This window comes from Bubalus bubalis, chromosome 11 (genome assembly GCF_019923935.1).
Source record: "Bubalus bubalis isolate 160015118507 breed Murrah chromosome 11, NDDB_SH_1, whole genome shotgun sequence".
Lineage (NCBI taxonomy): Eukaryota > Metazoa > Chordata > Mammalia > Artiodactyla > Bovidae > Bubalus > Bubalus bubalis.
In genome coordinates, this window is record NC_059167.1 from 65345684 (window position 1) to 65370340 (window position 24657).

Here is a 24657-nt window from a genome sequence, read left to right on the forward strand (position 1 = left end):
AAGTTAGATGAAGATAAGACACACACGATTTTACAGTTCCACAACCAATAAACACTTGTTGACTACAAAAGGAAAACAACAATTTCAAAGAGGCCTGGCAGGTATGACCTTAGCTAAGAAAATTAAAAATAATGAATATAGACATATCAAAATTATGCATCACTTAATGCTGTCAAGTTCATGAAGTCAAGTGAGACCAAGGAGCCTTTCCAGCTGGAGAACACTAGAGAGAGACACTAACCAAAGGCAACTCTGGACTCAAAGCAACAATCACTGGGACAATTTGTGAAACTTAAATGGGTGTTAAGGATCAGATGGTAGTAATGAATAAAAATTAATTTCCTGATGTGGATTTCATGTTGTAACTACACAGGAGTACTTCTTGTTTGAAATAAAAATACCCTAAAATAATCAGGGTATATGGGTCATTAGGTTGGCAATTTACTCTCATATGGTTCAAGTAAAAAAGCTCTTTATACTAGCAACTTTTTCAAAAGTTTTCTTCAAGATTAAAAAAATAAAAACTTTTAGAAAACTAAGATAAAGAGAGAATTCCCTTAACCTGCTAAGGTAATGCTTCTGAAAGTGGCTGCACAGACTGGAGTCAGTTCTCAAACCGTTATTGATGTGTGATGAGATAGGTACAGAAATTGAAAGCGTTAGAAACCTTTACAACAATATGACAGACTATATATCTTTTAAATCGAATAAAGAAGAATTGGGCTTACAATTAATATGTCTTTTACTTTTTTTCTAGTAATTCATCTTCATTTTATCAAAGTATTGGTTTGCCATGGATAGGAATTTTAAAAAAAACAAAACAAAAACTGGTCCTTTCCCCTAGACAGTCTGAGAAGTGTATGATACGAGTATCTATTAACAACACATGGTATTGAAAATGGCCTTCCCAAGTGGCACAGTGGTAAAGAATCTGCCTGCCAATACAGGAGATGCAAGAGAATGCAGGTTCAATCCCTGGGTCAGGAAGATCCCCTGGAGAAGGAAATGGCAAACCGCTACAATATTCTTGTCTGGGAAATCCCATGGACAGAGGAGCCTGGTGGCTACAGTCCATGGGGTTGCAAAGAGTTAGAAACGACTGAGGGCACATGCATGCTATTGCAAACATCATAGTAAAATGTTGAAGGTTTCCCCTGGGGACAAAACTAAATATTGTTACCATTTTAATAGGGTTCTAGTTGGTGTAGAAAGACAAGGAATAAAAAGGTGTAAGAATTAAAAAAACAAGAATACTGTTATGTGCAGACTGAATACAAAGAAAACACAAACAATTTTTTTCAGAGTCCCAACTACTCATTTCCAACAACCTCCTGCTTTGTACCCATCCCTGTATATTAAGATAAAGGCCAAAGCAAAAATATAATACTGTCTTTGCCTCACTTATTATCCCTTTAGACCCGGTAACCACTGGGCTCTTATGTATGCTTTGGACAGGGCTCTGTACATTTCAGATTTCAACTTAACCTGTCATCTAATTAATGAACTTTTTAATGAAAAATAAGAGGCTACTCCTTATCTTTCCTTGGATTTAGGCAGCTATCAAGTTCCAGCTTATGGTTCTGAACTAGAACTACAAATTCTTTACATTAAAATTATAACTTCTTGTATTTTCATGTTTCCCATGGCACCCTGAATAGAATAGACATCTAGCAGGTACTTAATAAATTCCTATAGATTGGTTTCAAAGCAGAAACCACTTTCGGCATTGGAATCATGTTCACAAAATGTATGAGCCCAAAGATAGAGAAATACAGACAGACGGGCAGACAATGAAAATAAATGAAGAAAGCAAGCAAACATTTAAAAAAAAATAAAAACTGCCGGGAGCCAGCACGGGAGTCCCCACCCATAACAAGGTTATGTGGGAGAGTTCTGGTGGGCAAAGCGAGCCAGAACTCGAGGGGTGCCCCTCTGGGCCTGCCTGAGCATCTACCCCAAAACCAGAGTCTGCCTGCTTTACTGCTTTGTGCTCTCACCTACACCTCTGACTTTACGGGGGGCTGTCCCCCACCACCATCTCTCTCTCTGAAAAAGAGTTAACTTACAGCTCCAATTAATAAAGTTCCTGGGTGTGACAAGAGTGTTTTAGTTCACAAACCCCTCAGATGGCTCTCTAACTTGCCTGACAGGCTTACCCGGACTCCTACAGCTACGCATACGATTGTTTACAGTCTCCCAGCCACAGAGGCACGGGAAGCTTAAGATATTCAAATAGTATAGAGCCTCTCGGAAAGTTAGAAATTGTCAGAATAGAACTAGTAGAAGATTTCATTGTTGAGCCAATGCTTGCTGCCAAGTTTCCACATCCCCTGTATTGTATCCTAGGAAGTGTATTAATTAATATAGTTGGTATGTAGAAAAAATAAATAGTGGCCTTGGTGTTAACAACTTTAGACCCTTAAGGTAATAAATTCTTTCCTTTGTTGTAAACCCATTGCACCTTTGCCCTATAGGAATGCAACTTAAACACCTTCGGAGGATGGCGCCAAACTTTAAAATAATTACTCTTAGAGAAAATAAGTCTTATGGTTGACAAACCTTTGTCAGAGTCATAAAATGTTAACAGGCCTTCTGGCCAGAAGATGATGTAAATCACCTAAACCATTTGTATACGATAAATTTACAGAAGAGAAAGCCTGGTCTCAATAAGGATCAAAGACTGCTGACTTTGCATGATTTCACACCCCCTATTATCCTCTATGTGCAACTTAGGGTATAAAAGCCACTGTTGAAAATAAAGCTATGGGCCTTGCCCACCAAAGCTTGGTCTCCCCGTGTCATTCTTTCTTGTTTCCTTTTCCTCCTTTTCTCTTCTGTTCTTCCTTCATGCCAAAATAATTTGGAGCGCGGGGGTCCTCTGCGATCACTTATTTGCCTGGGCTTCTAAGACCCACTCGAGAAGGTGCCTAAGGTGGGGCACCTTCCACTATTCAAGAGGGCGCCTGTGGCCTCCGTGGTCAGAGAAAGTTTGGTGTCACAAACTTTATTGATTTCCCGCGTAAACCAATTATTATTGAGCATCTAAAAAATCTCTCAGCCTTTGCTATCCCTTAATCGCCAATGCCATCATCCTGAGGAAATCCCTGGATCCAACCGGGGCTGGACCCCAGTAAAAAACTTTGCTATAATGCCATCAGAGGGTAGTAATGGAAATAACATTGTTCAGTGTGACTATTCAGGGTCTTGTTTTCCAAGGCTGGTTCTATACTATTTGAGCTCATGGCTCCTTCACTAAGAAATAAGAGAAATGTCCCCTATATTTGTAATGATGGAAAAAGTTCATACCGCCTTTAAGAAACATGTAATCCAAAGGACCTAAGAGACTTTTTGCTTGTTTAGAAATATTTCCTACCAAGCACCAAGCCTCCTCCCTCCCCACAAGGGTTCACTTCATCCAAACAGCCATTAGATTTAAGTCCTGATCCTGTCACCGACCTTGGGTGTATGATCCAAGTTGTACCACCTTGCATGAATTCTCAGAGTTTCAAGTACTATGCCAATCAGGAACCTATGTTCATAGGTTTCCTATGATCCATGTACAGGATTCTGTCCCATTCTTCTCTTCCAGTCCTAGACAAAGTTCCCAGTTTCAACCCTGCCCCAAGTAGCTGTGGAACTTTGGGAACGTCCCTTAACTTCTTCCAGACTTCATATCATCTTCTGTGCAGTGAAGACATTAGAACTACATCTGAGGTCTCCTCTAGTTACTATCTACCCCCACATTTACATATAAAAACACGTTAAGATAAAAATAAACAACAAGATGAGAAATTGTGGCACTACTACAACCACTCATGGTCTGCCTTCTAAGTATCGCTTTACACAGAAATGTGTATACACAGAGTTTTACAGAGGAAACTCCAACTGGTTCCCGGCAAAGTAAGTGGTATTTTTTAACCATTGTTTCCAGCTACCAATTAGGATGAAACATTTGGGGAAAGACTCAAGCAGCAGAATTTTTGACTGGCACACCTACTGAGTCATCCATTGGCCATTCTCTAATCAGAGAAGAGACCAGCTCTTGGTCTTTTCTGTCCCTCTGCCTGTGGGGATATTAATAGCATATTGTGGAGAAAAGAGGAACATAAAATTCATGTTATTTATTATGAGCGGCCCGAGAGAGTGAAAGCTTCCCCTACAAAAGCACCCAACAGCAAGGCCTAGTCTAATGGAAGAAGACAAATGGAAGCAAACATCAAATACCAATGTCTGATGAGAAAGCAGCATAGACCCTGCTCCATGTCTGGTGTCTCCCCATGACCCTGACTCTCACCATCTCTGGAACAGGAAGGTACCCCCAAAACAGACCCTGGCTGACCTGGGAATCCATCCCAGGCCCATTGGACCTGGCACCACAGACCCAATGCTATTCCATGCCACTTACCTCTCGCTCACCATGCTCTAGACACACCAGCTCCTTGAAATCACCAAGCAACCCCTTCATGCAGGGCTCTGGCCCATGCCGTTCCCTTCACCTGAAACACTCTTCCCCTTGCCATGCTATTCTTCACATGACTGGCTCCTGTGCCCCTCCGGGTCCAGCTTAAAATGTTACCACCCTCCTCAAGGAAGCTTTTCCTGACGACTCCATGAAGATGCTCTTTTTCATCACTGTATCTATTTTTTTATTAGCCTTTATCACAACTGTGATTAGTGCTTGTTGACTGACATTATGCCCCACAACAGTGTCAGCTTGCCTGTCTTTTCTATTTATTGGTACCTACTGGGCATCTCATACCAGTAGCTGGCAAATAATAAGTATTCATTACAAGTCTGTTGAATGAATCAGTGACCATCAGGAGAGCTTCCCAAGTTTTGGTTTGGTCTCTGACTTCCAGGACCATAGTGGCTCACCTTGCACATAGGGCCCCATCTCTGGGTGCTCCCTGACCCGCAGATTATAGGTCTTTTTTTGATCAGACTGCTTTAGCAGATCCCGCACTCGTTCATTATAGATTTCTAGGAAGCTAGAGACACAGAGAAAAAGGCATAAAATTAGATTTTGAACAGATGTGGGAAAAACACTAAGCCAAGAATCAGAAGGTCCTAGTTCTTGTTCTAGTTCTTGTTCAGAGTATCTCTGATACTCTTGAGACACTGGTCACTCCAGACTTCCCCCTTGAGCCTCTTTCTACATGTGTACACAGGGTTTTTAGCACTGGCTGGCACTACTCCAGTTTCAGGTTTACATTGTGAGTGCTGATTCAAGTTCAGCTTTCAAGAGGCTATTTGAGGACGGGTTTAGGCTGCCATCAGCCTGTGCTTTATCAGTTCCCTGCTGCATACAGTCTTACAAGCATGTTTCTTGAAGTGGTTTTCAAATTTGATCTTTGAGCTCTATTATTCATGGAAGGCATCTCAAGGACCACTGCTGAGCAATAAGGGAAGCTAACTGAGAAGGGTTCTGCTTCCCACTTCTAATTTAAGTTGCACAACTCTCATTTTACCTATCTTATACACTGGGATTCTGTTTAAGACATGCTCTGTTTTATTGGTATCTACTGGCATTTCATACTTTTTAAAATAATAGAACAGCTACAATTCTTAATTAAAATCAGTAAATATTTTGTTAAATAAGAAAGCACACTTCTCACAGAAAGGTCTTCCTCACTGGACCATGGATACTTGCCTGTGGAGCCAGCAATCAGAAAAAAGGCTCCAGCTCAAAGCTGCTCTCTGCACACACTCCTTATAAATTTTCCCTTCTTAATCATTTCAAATTCAGACATAGGAACCCCCAGATAGCTCTTAGAATAGTGGTCCCCAGATTTCATGGACAATAAAACACTTAATATATACTGCAAAATTTTACTTTACAAATTTAAAAATGTAAAAATAATGTTCACAACCATTTGATTTTTAAAAAGGACATTTATTCTTTCTACAGCAATGAAAATGTTAGGGAATTAGATAGTGATGATGGTTGAACAGTCTTGTAAATACTAAAAAAAAAATCACTGAACTATATACTTTAAAAGTGTGAATTTTATGGTATGTGAATTATGTCTCATGTTTTTAAACAAGGACATTAAATACCAAAAAGAAAAAAAAAGAATACAGAAAATTAATGGCAATTGGTAACATCACACTGGAGGTAGCCAGCATTAGTCTGGGTTACTCGAGTTTCCAGTATTCTTGCCTGGACAATTCCATGGGCAGAGGAGCCTGAAAGGCTATGGTCCTTGGGGTCACAGAGTCAGATCTGACTATGCATGCACCCACAACCACCACACAAGAGTTTGGGAACTACTAACCTGGAGAACAATCCAGGAAGGGGCTGGAAGAGAAATTCCAGAAGCTAGTATGAAACTGAACAGAAAATGAAGGAAGGGAAACCAGCCGGCCAACGGAAGCTGGTCCACAGGAGACACTAACTTGTTAAGCCTGAGGATAGAAACTAAGTTTCCTACAACACATCTGCACATTCACGTGACAAGCGCTGTAAGATATTTCTGCTGTGACTTTTCCCCATTCTTCTGGGTAACTCTGGAAGCAGAGAGGACAGCTCTGGAGTGGACATAGAAACACTTCAGGCTGCAGAGCCCAACAGGTTCTTACCTTACTTTTATACTGCAGGAGGCAGGCAGTGGGGCACACTTTTCTTCCCTGATGAAGAGACCCTGCATAAACCAGAGGGTTGTAGTTTCACTGAAGGGGATGTACAAGGAAGACCTACTTTGAGAGGATCCAGTCAAAAGAGAGTCTATACCTCACATATCCGTGGTGTCAGCCCAACAGAGGCCTGTAGAAGAGAAGAAAGCATTACTGTCCACTCATGCTAATGCTCTCCCCCAACACCCAGGACCCAAGCTCAGCAAGGATAGTGTTCTCGCTCTTGCCTCTTTACTTCAGGCAGTATCCCCAATGGTATGTGGAAGACTCTATTTGCCAGTGATCTCAGAAACAAACAGGTGGAAAGTATCAGATGAGGAGCATACCACCACCATAAGAAGGAAGAGAGGAGAAGCTAACAAACCCCCAGGTACCTGCTTTCATGCCGAAGAGGTGACATCCTTCTTAGATAAGCACACTTTACCACAGTGGTGCCTCCCAGAACCCTATCTCCTATCCCCCCACACACAGGAGAACCAGAGTACATGCATGTTCAAAACCCACATTTAGAGAGAAGTGATTTATTTCTTCATATTGGATTCAGTGCTAACTTGTATTCAGGTTAATGGCTTTAAACCCCTGGGTTATTGAGTCTTTTCTTCTTTTAAAATATATGAAATCACACCAAACATGAACCTTTAAGGTCTCAAGACATCCCACTGAAGATTAATTAAGCAATGATCTGGGCCCATGGCAGCAGGGACAATCTTTAAGGAGGAATAATACCCTAGAAAATTGTCCTCATATGGTGTTATTTATCACCTGCCCCACCAATTCATCTCACCAGAGTTCTTCTAAGCCTAAAACAAAGAAGTATTCTGAAGGAACTCTACCCTCCTAATTTTCCATGATAAAAGAAGGCTCTCATAAGTCCTACACACTTTTGAAAGCTCCCATCCCAGTGGTTTGTTCTCCCACTTCTTTCTAACAATCAGATTTAACACACACACAGCCCCATATCCACATGGCCTTAGCCAGCACTTAAGGCAGTCTGGGACTTGTCTACACCAGAGGCATTGAAAAGCTACAAGTGATGAACTTGAAATGGTAAGAGAAATATGAGAAATTCAGAAGGACTGACAAGGTCTGTTTCATCAAAGAGAGCTGGAAAATTCCAAGGTTCTTCAGGGTGTAATAAAAAGGAGCTAGTTATTTGAAGTTTACCTGTCAATTAAGGTGCTAAGAAACGTATTCTTAACAGAAAACAGAACCCTTTAAATCTGACTGAAGCCGACTGACTATGAAACTCACATCCTCTCTCAGTGGCAAGGACAATGCAACATTCAGGTTTGATGTGGCTTTAAGAAGACATCACATCCCAACACTCACTGGGGTGCCCAGCATGGTGTATGTCTTCCCAGAGCCTGTCTGCCCATAGGCGAAAAGGCATATGTTGTAGCCTTTGGCAGCTCCAGACAGTACTTCAGTCCCCAAGTCCTGGAACACCTGTAACAATAAAAACAGAGTGCATGTCACTCTGGTCCTACCTTCCAAAGCAGCCTTTTATATTATAAAATGTTTCAACATCCATGACTATAAATTCCCCACTGTTTTATGAGAATCAATTCAGTTTCAAAAAAAAGACTGCTAAGGAAAATTCATTTGTTCAGTAAGTCAATTATTTTTTAAAGTGCTTATTGTATGCTGGGCACAAGGCTAGATATTTAAGATGCAAAATTGATATGGTCCCTAATCTTTAGGGGAAAAGAGTCCAGGAGAAGGGCAAAGACATGCAAGCAAATTAGTGAAGGAAAACCATGTACATGAATTCTTTTTCCTTCCCATTACAAAAAAAAAAAAAAAAAAAACTTTAATATGGTTAATCAGGTAAAAGTACAATGAAATTTTGCCCAGGAACATATTAAACAAATTCAGGGTCTCAAGACACTACAATGAGGGTCAGTTAAGCCAAGAAATTAGGGAGAGTTTTTCCTGTGGGACCCTTTTCTACATGCTGCCTCTTCAGACTGATCCTAACAGCTGACTGCTTCTGCTCTCACTCATTTCTGTAGTTTTAGTGAATCAGAAACAACTAGAGGCCCTCCCAGGAAAACCCCTATACTTTATGTAGTGCCTGAAAGTCCTATTGGATTGCCAGGCAGACTCCAGGCTCAGGACAAAACAGCCTTGCTTATGGGAAAGGCATAACTTTCAGTTGAACCAGTCCTCAGCAGAATGCCACATGACATCTGCATACACAGCTGGTATGATGGGCATTTACTCTTCGCACTGCTGCTGCTCAGCATCCAAATACTCTTCTGATCTGGGAGGAAACTGTTTCAGTTTTCATGGGAAGCAGGGCCCAACCCTCCCAACAGAAGTCAAATAGGCCAGATAATTCTCTCCATCTCCTGGAGGATAGAATGTGAACATGTGAAATGAGGCTAGCAAAACTTGAAATTTCAAAGAATGACACAAAAGCAAAGAAAGAGTTAGTCAAGTCTCCTTGTTGGGATCGTGAGTCCAACAGTACTGCATCTGAAGTGTACAAGTAACAAGCACAGTACTCAAACTAGACTATTCTGTGATATGGCTTTACCTGGCCTCCCTGCGACTTAAGGCCTCATGGTTTGCCCATTTTCTACTTTCCCTTAAATTCTATGAATCTCCTGATACAGTTCCAAATTGGAACATGGTTCTTATGGTTAATAGCTGTGTGATCTTGAACAATTTACTTAAACTTTAAACCTTTTTTTTCCCCCCTGGTAAATTGGATATTTTGTGTCTATATCACAGGTTTGTTGTGAAGATTAAGTGAGATAATACATGTAACATGTAACTAGGGACCATGAGGATGAAGATAGGGGTTGCTGAGCTAAGATTACACTACACTATTCTGTTTCAGCAGCTGCAGTCATGCTTCTTGATCAGTGAACTATTTGCATTTTGTTTTTTAGTGCTTCTAATATTCAGGCATAGGGCCATAATAACCCAAGTAGAGGTGAAAGATCTAGACGTTATACTATTCCCATCGCCTTTCCCAATCTCCCTCCCAGCTCGGTTCTATATTTGCAAAGCTGAAAATTGGGCAGAATTCTCTGTGCCTCCTGACATCTGTCTGGGTTAAATTCCCAGGGACTGAAGGAGGAATCATCTGAATTAGAACACCTGAGTTGGCAGCCATCCATTTACTAGTTGGAAATGTTCACAAAACTCAACCTTTCTTTCCAGTGCTCCAGCAGAAAGTGGGAACAGAGGTGCAGACAGAGCAAGGCCACATCTAGTGTTATTTATTTCTCACCGCTCACACAGCAGGCAGAATGAGCTCAGTGGATTGTGAAAGCAGACAGGAGAATGTTACTTTGCCCATGTCTTTATCCAAATTCAAATAATCACCTGGAGGTTTTATGAAAAACATTTTTGAAGATGCCATTTCCACTCAACAGTAAAAGGTGTGAACAAGCAAAACTGGTAGGCTCCAAACATGGAATTGGGGGAAACTTAAGATTCCATTCTTTACGAACCGTGAGGCTTAGCTCATCATAAATCCTTAAACAGAGCACAACATAACCAGATGACATCGTGGTTTACTCTCACTGTGGTTATTATAATGAAGCATATGGGAACAGCTCAATATGAATACCAAAAACAGTTCGAAGGCTAAAATAAATTACCAAAGGGCAATCTAATATAGAGGATTAGAATCTAATAATCTAGAAGATCCAGTTCAGGAGGAGAGATGGGCAATGTAACTTTTTTTTCTGGAATATAAGTACAAGAACACATTTGATAGATTTCATGTGACACAGAACTTTCAGTCTTTTTAAGCATTCACTAGACTGGGTCAGCCCATGGGATGCTGCTGATTTGGGACTCACAATACCTGAAGCTCAAGCCGAAACCTATTTTATAGGGGCAACTGAATCCAGGAACCAGAATTTTTCATGTTCAATATCATGTCATTAGCATTGAAAATGAAAACAAGGGGACACCACCACACACCTATACAAATAGCCAAAATCTAACACACTGGCAACACCAAATGCTTACAAGGAGATGAAGCAATAGGAACTTTCATTCATTGATGATGGGAATGCAGAATGGTACAGCCACTTTGGAAGACATTATGCCAGTTTTTTTTTCTTAAACAAGACTAAATATATTACTCTTACCATACAGTGAGGCAATCTCACTCTTTGGTACTTACCCAAAGAGGCTGAAAACTTATACACACACAAAAACCTGCACACAGATATTTATAGATGCTTTCTTCAAAACTGTCAAAACGTGGAAGTAACCAAGATGTCTTTCAATAAGTGAATGTCTAAACTGTGGTACATCCAGAACATGGGATATTATTCAGTGCTAAAAAGAAATGAACTATTAAGGCATGAAAAAACATGAAGGAACCTTAAATGCACCTCACTAAGTGAAAGAAGCCAATCTGAAAAGGCTACACACTGTATGAGTCCAACTACATGACATGCTGGAAAAGGTAAAACAATAGAGACAGTTAAAGAAAAAATCAGTGGTTGCCAGGAGTCCGGGGAAGGACAGATGATGGGTGCGATGCAGAAGATTTTTAAGGCAGTGAAACTCCTCTATATATGATACTATAATTATGTGTGAAAAGTGAAAGTGTAAGTCAATTACTCGTGTCCGAGTCTTTGTGACCACATGGACTGTAGCCCGCCAGACTCCTCTGTCCATGGAATTCTGCTGGCAGGAATACTGCAGTGGGTTGCCATGCCGCCTCCAGGGGATGTGCCTGACGCAGGGATTGAACCTGCCTCTCATGTGTTTCCTGCATTGGCAGGCAGGTGATTTACCACTAGCGCCACCTGGTGGGAGGAAGGAGGTATATGGAATTTCTGTGCTCAATTTTTCTGTAAACCTAAAATTGCTCTAACAAATAAACTTTATTTTCAAAAAAGATCCACAAGATAAATCTCAAGGAATGGAATTCCCTGATAACAGCAACATTTATCAGACATACCCTTCCTAAAACCGGTTAGAATCAACTAAGTCTCTGGATTTATGTCTCTGATTTAATGATGACTATTTAAGGTCCAAAGCTAAAGGTTGCTCTGTATTTTTCTAAAGAAAATTTTCACTGTTAGATTTTTGTTGTTGTTGTTTGCTTGTTTTTGGTAGTTCTGTAGTTCTTTATTATACACTATGTTCTCTGAGTCCCAAGGTGACTCCTAACAACAACAAAAAAAAACCTGTGACTTCAAATTAGGATGAAAAAGGGTTCAAAATGATGAAATAAATAATGATTTCAAATACACAAATACAGGTAATAGAAACTGTTGATGAGTGAGAAGAGGGTCATTTCAAGGAGGAGAAAAAAAATTAGTTAAAAGAATCTAAAAACAAATTCTGTTAGCAGGCATCTTTAAACTGGAAAATAATTCTAGACAACTCTGGAAACTATTCAAACACATGTTTTCACTAATGCTGTTACTTAGGAAAACCTCAAAATACCCAGAGTTGTACTTCTACTTCTCATCATCACACAGAGATGATGAGGTACAGCAGATGTAAGCTTTTATATACAGAATAGATAAACAATAAGGTCCTACTATATAGCACAAAGAACTATATTCAGTATCCTATAATAAACCACAATGGAAAGAATATTTTATATATATGTATTATATGTATATGTATAATATTATATGTATATATAATATATAATGTATAATATTATATGTATATATATGTATGTATAACTGAATCACTTTGCTATACAGCAGTAATTAACACAACATTAAAAATCAACCATACTTCAGTTTTATGAAAAAAGTGTTTTATTCAAAACCAGAGCTTTAGATTCATACAGCTAGTAACATGAAACAATTATTGTGTTAGGCTCTCTTCTTCTTAGCACCTTAAATTATTAATCCATTTAATCCTCACAATACATCTATGACGATAGTTACTATTATCAAAATTCTCTATCACATGAGAAAATTGAAGTTCCATGGGTACTAAGTACCTCTAAATAAAGCTGTTGCCTTTAACCACTGTGATATTCTGCCACTAGCAAAATAACTGTCACCAGAATTATCAGGAAACACAAATTTTATCTGTTGAACACTAAGCTATTATCCTTTTATTTAAAACTGTTCTTCAAGGTTTCCTTATTTCCTGTTGTTTTGCTTCACACTGGGAAAAACTTTACCAAATCTCCCTTTCAGTATTTCTATTAAATAGAAGTCTCAGTAAAATTTTGTTTTAACCTTTGTTTTTCTCAATCAACACAATTTGCAATATATTCCATGGTGTAAATATGCCAAAATAGAGTCAATCACTCTCCTATAAATGGGCAATCACTTGTTTTCATTATTTTATCCCTACTCATAATGCTTCAATAAATATCTTTGAACATTCATGTTTATATACTGATGTTTTTTATAGACTGTTTCAGGAATGGGGCTGCTGGGTCAAAGGATTAAAATATTTCTTATTTTCATAAATATTAAGACTATTTTCCGAAAAGACTATAATAACTTACATTTCTATTGACAAAATTAATAAGAGAATCCTTTTCTTCATATTCCCACCAGGAATCTTTTTTTTTTTTAATTAAATTCATTCATTTTAATTAGAGGCTAATTACTTTACAATATTGTATTGGTTTTGCCATACATCAACATGAATCCACCATGGGTGTACACATGTTCCCAAACCTGAACCCCCCTCCCACCTCCCTCCCCATACCATCCCTCTGCACAACAAAAGAAACTATAAGCAAGGTGAAAAGACAGCCTTCAGAATGGGAGAAAATAATAGCAAATGAGGCAACTGACAAACAACTAATCTCAAAAATATACAAGCAACTCCTGCAGCTCAATTCCAGAAAAATAAACGAACCAATCAAAAAATGGGCCAAAGAACTAAATAGACATTTCTCCAAAGAAGACATACAGATGGCTAACAAATACATGAAAAGATGCTCAACATCACTCATTATCAGAGAAATGCAAATCAAAACCACAATGAGGTACCATCTCACCAGGAATCTTTTTAACTGCTCTTCATTTGAACAACACAAATTCATATCTTGATGTTACTAAAACAACAGTGAGTTTGAAGTCATCATTCTTTGGTGGGAGTATTTAAATTTGCTCTCCCCAAGAAGGGTCTATTCATATCCTTTGCCCATTTTTCTACTGGATTGCTTTTCTTTTTTTGTCAATATGAAAGACTTGTTATGCTATGCTATGCTCTGCTATGCTATGCTATGCTATGCTAAGTCACTTCAGTCATGTCCGACTCTGTGCGACCCCAGAGACGGCAGCCCACCAGGCTCCCCCATCCCTGGGATTCTCCAGGCAAGAACACTGGAGTGGGTTGCCATTTCCTTCTCCAGTGCATGAAAGTGAAAAGTGAAAGTGAAGTCACTCAGTTGTGTCCGACTCCTAGCGACCCCATGGACTGCAGCCTACCAGGCTCCTCCATCCATGCGATTTTCCAGGCAAGAGTACTGGAGTGGGGTGCCATTGCCTTCTCAGGAAAGACTTGTTAGTATATTATAAAGAGCAGTCCTTAATCTGCCATATGCATTGCAAATATTTTTCTCCCTAATCTATTCACCTTTTTCTAAGTTAAAAAGCAATTTTTTGAGCAGTTTTAGGTTAAGAGAAAAGTTGAGTGGAAATTATAAAGGTCTCATGCACCCCTTCAGCCCTCTTTCCTCTCGCTCCTCAGTCTCCAATATTATTAACATCTTGCATTACTATGATACATTTGTTGTGACTGATGAGCCAATACTGATGTAGTATTATTAAATAAAGCCCAAAGTTCACATTAGGGTTCATTTTTTGTTTTGTACAGTTCTATGAATTTTTATAAATACATAATAATATATAACCACCACTACAGTGTCTAGCCAAGGCTTTGGTTTTTCCAGTGGTCATGTATGGATGTGAGAGTTGGACTGTGAAGAAAGCTGAGCGCTGAAGAATTAATGCTTTTGAACTGTGGTGTTGGAGAAGACTCTTGAGAGTCCCTTGGACTGCAAGGAGATCCAACCAGTCCATCCTAAAGGAGATCAGCCCTGGGTGTTCTTTGGAAGGAATGATGCTAAAGCTGAAACTCCAGTACTTTGGCCACCTCAGGCAGAGTTGACTCATTGGAAAAGACTCTGATGCTGGGAGGGATTGGGGGCAGGAGGAAAAGGGGACGACAGAGGATGAGATGGCTGGATGGCATCACCGACTCAATGGACGTGAGTTTGAGTGAACTCCGGGAGTTGGTGATGGACAGGGAGGCCTGGCGTGCTGCGATTCATGGGGTTGCAAAGAGTCGGACGTGACTGAACGACTAAACTGAACTGAACTGAACAGCATCATACGGAGAAGGCAATGGCACCCCACTCCAATACTCTTGCCTGGAAAATCCCATGGATGGAGGAGCCTGGTAGGCTGCAGTCCACGGGGTCACTAAGAGTTGGACACGACTGGGCGACTTCACTTTCATGCATTAGAGAAGGACATGGCAACCCACTCCAGTATTCTTGCCTGGAGAATCCCAGGGACAGGGGAGCCTGGTGGGCTGCGGTCTCTGGGGTCGCACAGAGTCAGACACAACTGAAGTGACTTAGCAGCAGCAGCACAGTATCATAAAGAATAATTTCACTGCCCTAAAAAAAATCCCCTGTACTTTACCTGTTCATCCCTCCTTCCCTCCCATGAGCTCCTGGAAACTACTGATCTTTTCATTGTCTCCATAGTTTCCCAGAGTGTCATATAGTTGCAATCATATAATATACAGCCTTTTCAGACTGGCTTCTTTCACTTTGTTGTTGTTTAGTTGCTCAGTCATGTCTGACTCTGTGACACCATGGACTGCAGCACGCCTGGCTTGCTTGTCCTTCACCATCTCCCAGAATTTGCTCAAATTCATATTCACTGAATCAGTGATGCCATCCAACCATCTCAACCTCTTTCATACCCTTCTCCTCCTGCCTTCAATCTTTCCCGGCATCAGGTCTTTTCCAATGAGTCAGCTCTTTGCATCAGTGGTCAAAGGACTGGAGCTTCAGCTTCAGCATCAGTCCTTCCATTAAATATTCAGGGTTGATTTCCTTTCAGATTGACTGGTTTGATCTCCTGGCTGTCCAGGGGACTCTCAAGAGTCTTCTCCAGCACCACAGTTCGAATGCATCAATTCTTCAGTGCTCAGCCTTCTTTACAGTTCAACTCTCACATACATATATGACTACTGGGAAAACCATAGCTTTGATTATACACATCTTTGTCAGCAAAGTGATGTCTCTGCTTTTTAACATCCTGTCTAGGTTTGTCATAGCTTTTCTTCCATGGAGCAAGTACATTTTAATTTCATGGCTGCAGTCACCATCAGCAGTGATTTTGGAGACCAAGAAAATAAATCTGTCACTGTTTCCATTTCTTCCCCATCTATTTGTCATAAAGTGATGGAACCAGATGCCATGATCTTAGTTTTTTGAAAGTTGAGTTTTAGGCCAGCTTCTTCACTCTCCTCTTTCACCTTCATCAAGAGGCTCTTTAGTTCCTCTTCACTTTTTGCCATTAGGGTGGTGCCATCTGCATATCTGAGGTTATTTTACTTAGTAATATGCATTTAAGGTTCTTTCATGTCTTTTCATGACTTGATATCTCATTTCTTTTTCTATTTTTAAAAAATTTTATTTATTTATTTATGGCTGTGCTAGATCTTCATTGCTGTGTGGACTTTTCTCTAGCTGCAGTGAGCAGGGGCAGCTCTGTAGTTGCAATGCATGGGCTTCTTATTGTATTGGTTTCTCTTGTTGTGGAGCACAGGGGATGTTCAGGCTTCAGCAGCTGGGGCACTTGGGCTCAGTAGTTGTGGCTCCTGGGCTGAGCACAGGCTCAGTAATTGTAGCACACAAGCTTAGTTGCTTCATGGCACATGGGATCTTCCCAGATCAGGGACTGAACCTGTGTCTCCTGCACTGGCAGGGGGATTCTTTACCACTGAGCCCCCAGGGAAGCCCTCTCATTTCTTTTTAAGGCTGACTATCCCATCATTTGGAGGTGCCATAGTTTACACATTCACCTATTGAAGGACACTTTGGCTGCTTGCAAATTTTGGCAACTATGAATAAAGGTGCTATAAACATTTCGAGCACAGGTTTTTGTGTGGATGTATTTCTCAACTCCTTTGGGTAAATACCAAGAACTGTGACTGACCAATGACAACTTTTCCCTCACCTTGCACCACAATCCCCTGACAATTCATGCATTCCATCCCTTACATATAGGCACTACAAAATATAAAGTCAAACTTCTTCTATTAGAACTGCTGCAAAGCTTGAGGCCTCCCCTGAACCATGTAAGCCCTGACTGCCTGATAACCCACAACAGCAGCTGCTGCCCTTTTTTTAAAATAAAAGATGAAATAATCTTTATTTACAGGATACTGCAAAATATGAAATTCCACACAGAAATAAACCCACTGAGAGAAGCTTCATACAATATGTACAGTTTGGAACTGTTCAAGTGTAGTCTCCTTGTAAAAAGTGCTACAAAAGCAAACCACATTTAAAGAACTCTTAGTAGAGAAACAGAAAGACAAACTTATACCAAACATAGTACATGTTTGGTATAACAAACTTATGCTTCAGTTGTATAGTCTGAAAGATAATGGTCTCAGAATGCCATCCTGAACTATAGCCTCAGAGGTAGTTTCTGGCCCAACATTTTGATATTCTTGTTCCTCCATGCAGAAGTATTTCTCGATCAAGTTTAATAAAGCTTTGGGCACTTACTCATTTTCACGGTTTTATAGAGCTTCAGTTTTATCCAAACCTCTGCATTCTTCAATTACACCAAGTTTCTCAGTTTCACCTAATTTCTCAGCAACCCAAGATACTTGAAAGGGCATCCAGAATAACTAGGGTAATGTTGGTATGTTTCACAGTTAAGAGGTTCATCAACAGTTCTATTATGCCACATGAATGATGTTACACAATCTGTTCAACTGCTCCACCACTTCTATGGTTGTTCACAGCCCACACAGCTTCTTTTTGCATCTTAAAGTCTGCCTTAGAACACCAATGAAGAATGGGACTAAACCATGATTCACAACTCACTGGATCTGGTGCCAGTGGCCAGCTTTAATATCTGACATTGTCTGTGCATTTGCTAGTACTTTTGGACATCATGATACAGGAGATGAAGCAAAGTAGAATTTTCAGACTTCCCTGACAGTCCAGTGGATAAGAAACTGCCTGCCAATTCAGGGCACACAGGTTTGATCCTTGGTCTGGGAAGATCCCACATGCGTCAGGGCAATTAAGCCTGTGCACTACAACTACTGAGCCCATGCTCTAGAGCCCGCAAGCCACAACTACTGAACCTGTGTGCTGCAACTACCGAAGCCCAGGTACCTACAGCTCATGCTCTGCCACAAAAGAAGTCACTGCGATGAGAAGCTTGTGCACTGCAACTTGAGAGTATTCCCCACTTGCTGTAATTAGAGAAAGTCCATGCACAGCAATGAAGACCCAGCACAGCCAAAAATTAATTAATTACTTAAAAAAATAATTTACTCAGTAGCATCTAGCAAGGATTCAACTAAGGTGCTGCAAGTAACTGCATATTCAAGATGATACATTAGGAACTGCAAAAGGACCCAACAGCAGATTGATGGTACCACACTTGATAACCAAGTCTTGGAAAATAAAACCATCACCTGCAATGTTTCCAAGAGCCCGTGCAGCTTGTTCACTGATGTAATCATAGAGAGATGCCAGTAGAGAAATGAATGCTGGGGCAGCACCTCTATCTACCGCAGCCCCAGTCTGTTCTGACATTCTGGAAGCAATGCTGGTGAACACTCAAGTAGATTCAAACTGAACCGGACTACAGTCAGTTCTGCCCAAGAAGGACACAAACTTTGGAATCAAACCAGCCCAGATTATGTTGCCTACTGGGGGTTGTTTTTCCTAGAAGGCAGTTTCCCAGCAGCTTGAGTAGCTTTGACCTGGCTTTCCAAAGTGTTGCTACTGATGTCTTTGACAGTATCAACAACAGACCGATTTACAGCGCCCTGGTCGTTTCTGTTTTCCAGCAGTAGAGAAGGAGCAGCATCAGGAAGCAACCTTACATTTCTCCTTTTCAGCACCTGGTTGTCCTTCTTAGCTTAGCTTTCCTTGGTTCCACATTATCCAGTACTCAGCACTACATCATTTCTGTACTATTGTGCTCTTGAATCTATTAGGGCAATCAGTGGTCAGTTAGCATTCTTGTTGCTGAACATGGTTATGAGACACAGGAGGGAAGCTACAGAGCCAGCTCAGATTTCCACAGAAGGCTGTGCAGACCCTATGACTGCTTGACTTTAGAAAATCTGGGGCTAGAAATGGAAGGAAGATGAGACATATTCAATTTTATACCTTTCTAGATACTCTCTAAGCATGTGATGGCCCCCAATTCTTCAACCTCTTGTCACAATGTGCCCCTAAATGATTTTCCCCACCACCCTGCAGAATACTATAAATTCTCTCCAGTATAGTAATTTATCTGAGTTAGCTGTAACTTTACAGTGCCTCTATTAAAATGCACATGCTACCAGAGAGGACAGAGGGACATATTATTGTGAATAGAAAAGGTATTGGAGAAATTATTGAATGCTGGATAAGATTGTGATCAGGTATCAAGAAGTTAATAATAATAATACTTATGTAGCATTTATTATCAGAGAAGGCAATGGCGCCCCACTCCAGCAGCATTTATTATCTGCTAAGCACTGTTCTGCTGCTGCTGCTAAGTCTCTTCAGTCATGTCCGACTCTGTGTGACCCCATAGACGGCAGCCCACCAGGCTCCCCCATCCCTGGGATTCTCCAGGCAAGAACACTGGAGTGGGTTGCCATTTCCTTCTCCAATGCATGAAAGTGAAAAGTGAAAGTGAAGTCGCTCAGTCGTGTCCGACCCTTAGCAACCCCATGGACTGTAGCCTGCCAGGCTCCTCTGTCCATGGGATTTTCCAGGCAAGAGTACTGGAGTGGGGCGCCATTGCCTTCTCCGAAGCACTGTTCTGGGCTTCCCTAGTAGCTCAATGGTAAAGAATCCACCTGTCACTGCAGGAGACGTGGGTTCAGTCCCTGGGTTTGGAAGATCTCCTGGAGAAGGAAATGGAAACTACAGTATTCTTGCTTGGGAAATCCTATGGGCAGAGGAGCTTGGTGGGCTGTAGTCCATGGGGTCGAAACAGAGTCGGGCATGACTTAGCAACTAAACAACAACAAAAGCACAGTTCTAAGTATTTTATATTTACTTACTCATTTAGTCCTCACAACAACTCTGAGGTAGGTATCATTACGCCCTTTTACAGATAAGTAAAGCACAGAGAGATAAAGGGACTAGCCCAGGATCACAGCAAGTAATCTGTGAAACTGGAAAACAAACCATACTTTTAATCACATACTTCCCCACCCTTCATCTAAAATGGAGATGAAAGTCTAGGGTCCCTCTAATATCAGACCCTAAAATATACCCTCTCTGTTGAATGCAACTTTTATCACCTTATTCAAAAGATAAAAACAGGACTTCCCTAGTGGGTCAGTGGTGAAGAACCTGCCTGCCAATGCAGGAAACATGGGTCAATCCCTGATCCAGGAAGATTCCACATGCCATGGAGCTACTAAACCCGTGCACCACAATTATTAACCCTGTGCTCTAGAGCCTGGGAGTTGCAACTACTGAGCCCACGTGCTGCAACTACTGAAGCCCGCATGCCCTAGAGCCTGTGCTCCACAACAAGAGAAGCCACCACAATGAGAAGCCTGAGCACTGCAACTAAAGAGTAACCCCCACTCATGGCAACTAGAGAAAACCCATGTGCAGCAATGAAGACCCAGCACAGCCAAAAATAAGTACATAAAATTATGTTTTAAAAAGATAAAAACAGAAATCCCTGTCTACTTATCTAGGGCTTCTTTTTTATGCAAAGAGAAAAAAGTAAAGAAAAAAGTTGGGGACTTCCCTGGTGGTCCAGTGGCTAAGACCCTGTGCTCCCTATGCAAGAGGTCCAGGCTCAATCTCTGGTCAGGGAACTAGATCCCACATGCTGCAACAAAGATCAAAGCTCTCAAGTGCAGCAACTAAGACCCATCATAGCCAAACAAATAAATTAAAAAAAAAATGCAACTGCACACAGCAGCAAATACTCAAACAGATATACACACAGAAACATAAATTCATATTTTTAGTTTAAGTCCCTAGTTCCTGAAGGAATCAAGAAAACTGAACTTTGAGATCACCAAAACACATATCTTTGTTTATACAAGATTAGTCTATTTCTAACTGTTTTTTGCTAAGGAATGTTCCCATAGACAACTGTCCAAGTGGCACGTGAGATCTGGTAGGTCCCATATGCGCCTTTTGTACTCTCTGGACATAAGGAAGGAATTCACAGGACAGATACATGGCCATCTAGCGCTACCGCTTCCCTCCTCCCTGCAAAAAGAGATTCCTTAGACAAGTTCATGTGAGAAAAGAAGAAAGGTGGACTTACGGGAACAGAATCGAAGACTCTTGCTATTCCCACAGCCGCTTTTAAAAAGATGATCACAAGCGATTCCTTGATTGTAATCTACCATCTTTTGTCATTTAACCCTTTTTCTACGCCCCATCTGACTGTGCCCCAAGCAAAGTAAGTACAGGCAAAAGAGAGACTGTCAAGCATTGTCGTTTAGCTGCTAAGTCGTGTCTGACTCTTTGAGAGTCCATGGACTGTAGCCCTCTGTCCATGGGATTTTCCAGGCAAGAATACTGGAGTGGGTTGCCACTTCCTCCTCCAAGGAGTCTTACTGACCCAGGGATTGAACCCGTGTCTCCTGCATTGGCAAGCAGATTCTTTACCACTGAGCCACCAGGGAAACCCTTGTCAACCTTTAGATGACCCCAAATAAGGATGCTGTTAATAATAAGGGGGACTTGCTGGGATCCAGTAGCTAAGACTCCACACTTTAAGTGCTTCCACTGCAGGGGGCTTGAGTTCAATCCCTGGTCAGGGAACTAAGATCCCACATGCTGCACATCTCAGCCAAAAACAAGATAAAATAAACAGATAGCACCATTAAAAAAAAAAAAAAAAAACCTGAAAAAAAAAGAATGTTAATAAGGGTATGCCAAATCGGTTAAAGAGGAACTCTCTTGGGGAGCTCTGAATGGTAGACAGAGAGCTGCTGTTGGTCTCCTACAGTTACTACTGGATTCTGAACGGTGATGAATAATGCTCCATTGTTGTGTGGCCTGGCTGTGTGACGGTGGATACGGCAGACAGTTTCCAGTTTCCTGATTTCCTCACATAGCCTCACATTCATGACCCATCATGTGAGACAACCTGATCACCTCTCTCCCAGGCAGCTTGAAAAAGCCCTATCACAATGGCAGCTTTAACTGTCATCACCAACAGGCACAAAGCAGGATCTCTGAGCAGCAGTCACATGGCAAGTGGACTTGTTAGCAGTTTGCCCAGCAGCTGGTCTGAACAAAGACAAAGAAGGTGGTTGGATTATTAGGTGTGAGGGCATCTTGGCATCTTCACAGGCAGAATCCCAAAGGGATATGCTGTTTCATTGCCTTCAAGGTAGTGGATAAAATAAAGGGATGTTGCAGACCCATGGGGTTGCAAAGAGTCTGACACAACTTAATGACTAAACAACAACAGCAGACCCAGGAGAAGACCTTCATTCTATCAGACAGAACCTCCAAGAGCTAGGTATCTGCAACAATTCAGGCAAATCATCTGAGAATCTTTCTATTCCTAGTAATCAGGATTTGTGAGATAGGAGCTGGCAAAATTTTTCTATTATGAGCCACACAGCAAATATATTAGGCTTTATGGGCCATATGGTCTCTGTCACAACTGCTCAGCTCTGCCTTTGTAGTACAAAAGCATCCACAAATACTACACAAACAAATGGCATGGCTACGCTCCAAGAAAACTTTACTAATTCGGGTGGTGGCCAGATGGCATCCACAGGACATATTACTAGTTTGCCATCCAGAGCTATAGGGCGAAAGTCCTTTTTAGAGCCAACTTCTTCAAAAATATAAGTGGGTTTGAGGGTTCCAAGAGGAAAAGGAGTCAAAGAAAAACTAAACAGGGTCCTGCATACATGAAAGGCCTTCTAATACTTTTAATACCAGGAGTAACAAACAAGTTTGGCCTTGGAGTACAAAATAAAGCAGAGCAAAGTAACAGAGTTTTGCCAAGAGAAAGCACTGGTCAGAGCAAACACCCTCCTCCAACAATGCAAGAGACGACTCTACACATGGACATCACCAAATGGTCAATACCAAAATCAGGTTGATTATATTCTTTGCAGGTGAAGATGGAGAATCTCTGTACAGTCAGCAAAAACAAGACCGGGAGCTGACTATGGCTCGGATCATGAGTTTCTTATTGCAAAAATCAGGCTAAACTGAAGAAAGCAGGGGAAGACACTAGGCTATTCAAATATGATCTAAATCAAATCCCTTATAATTATACAGTAGAAGTGACAAACAGATTCAAGGGATTAGATCTGATAGACAGAGTGCCTGAAGAACTATGGATGGAAGTTCATAACACTGTACAGGAGGCAGTGATCAAAACCATCCCAAAGAAAAAGAAATGCAAAAAGGTAAAATAGTTGTCTGAGGAGGCCTTACAAAGAAATAGCTGAAAAGAGAAGTGAAAGGTAAAGGAGAAAAGGAAAGATATACCCATCTGAATGCGAAGTTCCAAAGAATAGCAAGGAGAGATAAGAAAGCCTTCTTTTTTTTTTAAGGTTTTTTTTAAATTTAAATTTATTTACTTTATAATATTGTATTGGTTTTGCCATACATCAACATGAATCCGCCATGGGTGTACACGTGTTCCCAATCCTGAACCCTCCTCCTACCTCCCTCCCCGTACCATCCCTCTGGGTCATCCCAGTGCACCAGCCCCAAGCTTCCTGTATCCTGCATCAAACCTGGACTGGCAATTCGTTTCTTATATGATATTATACATGTTTCAATGCCATTCTCCCAAATCATCCCACCCTCTCCCTCTCCCACAGAGTCCAAAAGACTGTTCTATACATCAGTGTCTCTTTTGCTGTCTCACATACAGGGTTATCATTACCATCTTTCTAAATTCCATATATATGCATTAGTATACTGTATTGGTGTTTTTCTTTCTGGCTTACTTCACTCTGTAGAATAGGCTCCAGTTTCATCCACCTCATTAGAACTGATTCAAATGTATTCTTTTTAATGGCTGAGTAATACTCCATTGTGTATATGTACCACAGCTTTCTTATCCATTCGTCTGCTGATGGACATCTAGGTTGCTTCCATGTCCTGGCTATTATAAACAGTGCTGTGACGAACATTGAGGTACACGTCACTCTTTCAATTCTGGTTTCCTCGGTGTGTATGCCCAGCAGTGGGATTTCTGGGTCGTATGGCAGTTCTATTTCCAGTTTTTTAAGGAATCTCCACACTGTTCTCCATAGTGGCTGTACTAGTTTGTGTTCCTACCAACAGTGTAAGAGGGTTCCCTTTTCTTCACACCCTCTCCAGCATTTATTGCTTGTGGACTTTTGGATTGCAGCCATTCTGACTGGTGTGAAATGGTACCTCATAGTGGTTTTGATTTGCATTTCTCTGATAATGAGTGATGTTGAGCATCTTTTCATGTGTTTGTTAGCCATCTGTATGTCTTCTTTGGAGAAATGTCTGTTTAGTTCTTTGGCCCATTTTTTGATTGGGTCTTTTTTTCTGGATTTGAGCTGCAGGAGTTTCTTGTATATTTTTGAGATTAATTCTTTGTCTGTTGCTTTATTTGCTATTATTTTCTCCCATTCTGAAGCCTGTCTTTTCACCTTGCTTATAGGCTCCTTTGTTGTGCAGAAGCTTTGAATTTTAATTAGGTCAATCATAAAGGAAATCAGTCCTGGATATCCACTGTAAGGACTGATACTGAAGCTCCAATACTTTGGCCACCTTAGGCAAAGAGCCAACTCATTAGAAAAGACCCTGATGCTGGGAAAGATCAAAGGCAGGAGGAGAAGGGGAAGACAGAGGACAAGATG

At 41.0% G+C, this 24657-nt stretch overlaps 1 protein-coding gene across 11 annotated transcripts in view; it reads right to left on the reverse strand.

Moving 5' to 3' along the window:
- The window catches only part of STARD9 (StAR related lipid transfer domain containing 9), a 118234-nt gene that overhangs the window by 59435 nt on the left and 34142 nt on the right, over positions 1-24657 (reverse strand). For 10 of the 11 annotated variants that reach the window (XM_044925146.2, XM_044925145.2, XM_025295833.3 and 7 more), the window contains exons 4-7: positions 7963-8079; positions 6731-6763; positions 6580-6641; positions 4876-4988 (exon numbers count right to left, since the gene is read on the reverse strand). In XM_044925146.2, the coding sequence (XP_044781081.2) occupies positions 4876-4988; positions 6580-6641; positions 6731-6763; positions 7963-8079 (325 nt within the window). Of the gene's footprint in view, positions 1-4875; positions 4989-6579; positions 6642-6730; positions 6764-7884; positions 8080-24657 lie in introns of those variants that run through there. The other variant, XM_044925147.2, reaches the window with a different exon arrangement.